General features: G+C 41.1%; 1 protein-coding gene across 1 annotated transcript in view; it reads right to left on the reverse strand.

Annotated features, from left to right (window-relative positions):
- Positions 1-9: 9 nt before the first annotated feature.
- LOC101853880 (transcription elongation factor S-II) overlaps positions 10-4,116 on the reverse strand; it is a 15,924-nt gene continuing 11,817 nt past the window's right edge. Inside the window, exons 7-9 of the mRNA XM_005106987.3 lie at positions 3,385-3,531; positions 1,422-1,493; positions 10-694 (exon numbers count right to left, since the gene is read on the reverse strand). Of these exons, the coding sequence (XP_005107044.1) occupies positions 686-694; positions 1,422-1,493; positions 3,385-3,531 (228 nt within the window). The 3' untranslated portion in view covers positions 10-685. The remainder of the gene's footprint in view (positions 695-1,421; positions 1,494-3,384; positions 3,532-4,116) is intronic.

Raw genomic sequence — 4,116 nt, forward strand, 5'->3', positions numbered from 1 at the left:
CCCCCCCCCTTTTTTTTAACCATTGAACATACATGCCAAAAGTAATAAACTTTTTTTTCCCTTCTGACAGCCCGTCAAACATCTCAATACAGTAGGTGCCGATTTCCCCTCTTCAGACATGACTGCACGGACATGCTGCGACCCATCACTAGCTAACAAACTCTACAGCACGTACAGCTGACTTTCAAGTATAGATATGTGTCATATACAAAGGCAGTCTTCTATCTATCATTATCATTTAATTTAGGCTCTAATACATTCTCAGGTTGCTACATAACTCTCTGATGAGGTATTCTTTTGTTTTTCCAACGTCAACAAGAAGAAGAAAAAAAAAGTAGCTAAATCGGTACAATACGTCTAGAAACCTTCGACAAAACTATGTATCATCCCCAACAGAAGACAGCTCTCCATCTTGAAACTATTCCATCCGCGACAGCATAGTGATGATACCGAAAAACTGTCCCTCCTTCCACAACTGTCCGGCAGTGAGAACTACAACATACAAAACTCTTCCCTGTACGATCGGCCACACGACAATCCTCGACCATAGGACAATCCTCGTAACATGAAAATCGTAGCTCCTCTAAAGACATCCCCCCTCCCCCGACATCTCTCAAGTTGCCCGATGAGCTGTCCTGTCTTCTGAATCGTCATAACACCAGGCCACCCTTGCCAGGACAGCTCTTCAACAGAACTGAAGAAAGACAGAAACATATTTATATGACATCTTTGTAATAGAGCCTCCTGAGAGTTTATCTTATGTTTGTCGGCTAGGATGCTCTGTTTGGCCCTGAACGAGCAGGGTCTAAACAGCCTGCCTCCAGAAAGATTTTTTTGTTTTAGTTTTAGAAGAGGTTTTACGGCACTTGCAACAAAATAAGATCATATAAGTGCCAAAGATTGGAGGTGTTACAAGAGAGTAACAAACACAAAAAAGAAGGAGGGGAGATAAGGACGATATATGTTTGACAGAAAAGAAGAAGCAAACCACACCAGAGCACCTGCCAACCACCCACGAAAGATTTTCCTTAAAATCAAAATACAAAAATGAGAAAAAAACGAAAGACTAAAACCCTGTAAAAATCAAAATGGTTTTAGTCATGATGGAATTAGAAGACCACAGACGTAGAATTTTACTAAGGCCAGTGTCCGAGTCAAAGAGAAATAGAAAAAAAAATGTTTTCCATCGCCACCCCACCCCACCCTCTTCCATAAAAAAATATAAGTTCGAATGGCACCAGGAGTCATACGACAAAAGTTCAACAAAAGACAACTTTCTCTATGCTATTTATCCTCCTCCACCCCACCCGCTAATATGGAACACAGACCTTATAAACAGTAAAAATAAAGATCTAAGCCCCCACAAAGCACATTGGTAACAAAACACCCCCTCGTCCTGAGAAAGGAAACGAACTACGAACCTTCCACCTGTTCCCACACTCGTTACAGTAGACGAACGTTGTCATAGGTTCATCAGCACTTCTGGTCTGGACCTAGAAAGTAAAAAAAGGGGGTGGGGGCTTTAGGACGGGAAATTAACATATTTGAATTTCTTCAATATTCCAACAACCTCATAAAATTGTAATTTAACACTTTGCGGTCACTTGGCACAATAATGCGGTGGTGAAAAGTATCCTTTCCGGTCGGCTGGTGCATTTCTGCGTCGGGTGGTGCATTTCTGCGCCAGGCTCAAGAAGTCCGTTGCAGTCGCTCTCCTGGCTGGGTGACCAGATGGGGTATTTTGTACTGCTGGCTATGTGACTGTAAAGTGTGAATCAACTCATTTAATTCATTAAATCCGATCAGCCACTCCCAGCGGCCAACACTTCTTCCCAAAATTATGAAAAGCGATCCCTCCAAGCGCCCAGGGCGATGCACACAGGTACACGCAAGTTTCTCATCTATAAACTTGTACACATCTCCTCTAAGGGAAACAACTCTCCATTTTCTTTGTGCATGTCCAAAGACCCCTTGAGATAAGTAGACCGATACACCATCTGAACTTCTAAGGACCACTGTATATTTCCGCCTTTATTACAAGCAATCCCCCTTCCCCCAAAGGTCCAAAACTATACCCCTGTATCATAAGCACGAAACACAGCCAGGACCAGACCCAAAAGGGGAAGTAATGCAAAATAGGATTTTCCATTGAGCCATTACATTCATTGACCTGCTGATTTATCAAACATCTGGATAATACAACACATCCTGGTGTCTTGCTTGAACTACCTGACACTTCAGTCTCTAAAATAGAATCATTGATTACCTGCCACTTCCGTCTCACAGATAGAATCATTGATTACCTTCCACTTCCGTCTCACAGATAGAATCATTGATTACCTGACATTTCATTCTCTCAAATAGAATCAGTGATTACCTGCCAATTCCATCTCAAAAATAGAATCATTGATTACCTGCCACTTCCGTCTCACATACAGAATCATTGATTACCTGACATTTCATTCTCTCAAATAGAATCAGTGATTACCTGCCAATTCCATCTCACAGATAGAATCAATGATTACCTGCCACTTTCATCTCACAGATAGAATCATTGATTACCTTCCATTTCAGTCTCACAGATAGAATCAACCTCAAAGTAACAACCAACAGTCCTTACAGGTAAGATACTGTGCTTGATGCCCGACATGTAATTGATTTCTCACATCACATGTTAAACTGCCTTCAGCATGTCAGAAATTCATCCCATAATTACACGCGCCACACAAAAATGGGATGATTTTGAAGTCAAAGTGCACCCCCTAACATTATATGTTAAATCGTGTTATAAGTGACCATATACATTTAAAGTACACTGCTCCATACTGACAGAAACCAGCGTCTGTGATGTAGCAGTCTTTGTTGCAACACACAGAGACCTGAGTTCAATTCCTGAAATGGGAGAATTTTTATTGAGTATCTCGTTCTTTCTGCTGGGGTTTTGTATTCTACTACACATGGGTTGACCCCGCTAGGCAGGTCGGAAACCTGTTCCAAAATAATCTAAACTGTGTCAACGAGGGCATAAAATCACCCACATTAGAGAATTTTTTTAAAAGCTGGGGCATGCGTTTAACGCGCAGAAAGATTAAGATAACTCGAACTGACGCAAACTCTCTGGTGTGTGGGCTTATTGTTTTAGTAGAGGTTTTGCGGCACTCGCAACTGCATAAGGTCATATGAGCGCCAGAAGATTAGAGGTGTTACAAGAAAATAACAAACATAAATAAAAAGAAGGGGAGATAATGACGACAGATGTTGGATAGGAAAGAAGAAACAAACCACACCAGAGTACCCGCCAACCAGCCACTGTGTGGAGTTAGAAACAGATTTTACAACAATTTCAACGTAAAATACAATCTGCTGGCGACGACAAAATCTTACCTGGTTGTATGTACAATTATTCTTCCGACATTTGCCGCACTTGAAGAGGTCGGTGGCTGTCCCTCCTGTCTTGGCCATCTGGTGGTCGTTGATGGCCTCTTTCGTCAGTTTTTCTCTGAGCTGCTTCATCTCTGTGCTTGCCATCTCCTGTCATGTCACAGAAATACTTTAGTTTTAGTTTAGTAAAGTTTTAGTAGAGGTTTTAGGCGCTCGCACAAGGTCATATGAGCACCAGAAGATTTGAGGTGTTACAAGAGAGTAACAAACATAAACAAGAAGAAGGGGAGATATGACGACAGATGTTTGATAGGAATGAAGAAGCAAACCACACCAGAGCACCCGCCAACCACCCACTTAATTTTAGTAAGAGTATTTGTATTGTTAAGAGTTTTACCACACTTGCAACTGCATTATAAGTAAGAGTTTTACAGCACTTGCAATACAAATAGAATCATATAAGTGCCAAAGATTAGAGGTATTACAAGAGAGTAACATACAAAGAAAAGAAGGGAGGGGAGATAAGGATGATAAAATTTTGACAGGAAAGAAGGAGCAAACCACACCTGAGTGATGGAAAACCACTCACAAAAACATTTTCAATAAACACTTTCAAGTGTAGATCTAGCTACAACCACACACGTTGGCATTTTTTGCGAGCCTTGAGCTTATAGCAAAGAAAATTCCCCATTTAGAGTAACAAAGAATAACAAAACATAGCTTAAAACTTTGCCC

The sequence above is a fragment of the Aplysia californica genome, unplaced genomic scaffold (genome assembly GCF_000002075.1).
Source record: "Aplysia californica isolate F4 #8 unplaced genomic scaffold, AplCal3.0 scaffold00568, whole genome shotgun sequence".
Taxonomy (NCBI): domain Eukaryota; kingdom Metazoa; phylum Mollusca; class Gastropoda; order Aplysiida; family Aplysiidae; genus Aplysia; species Aplysia californica.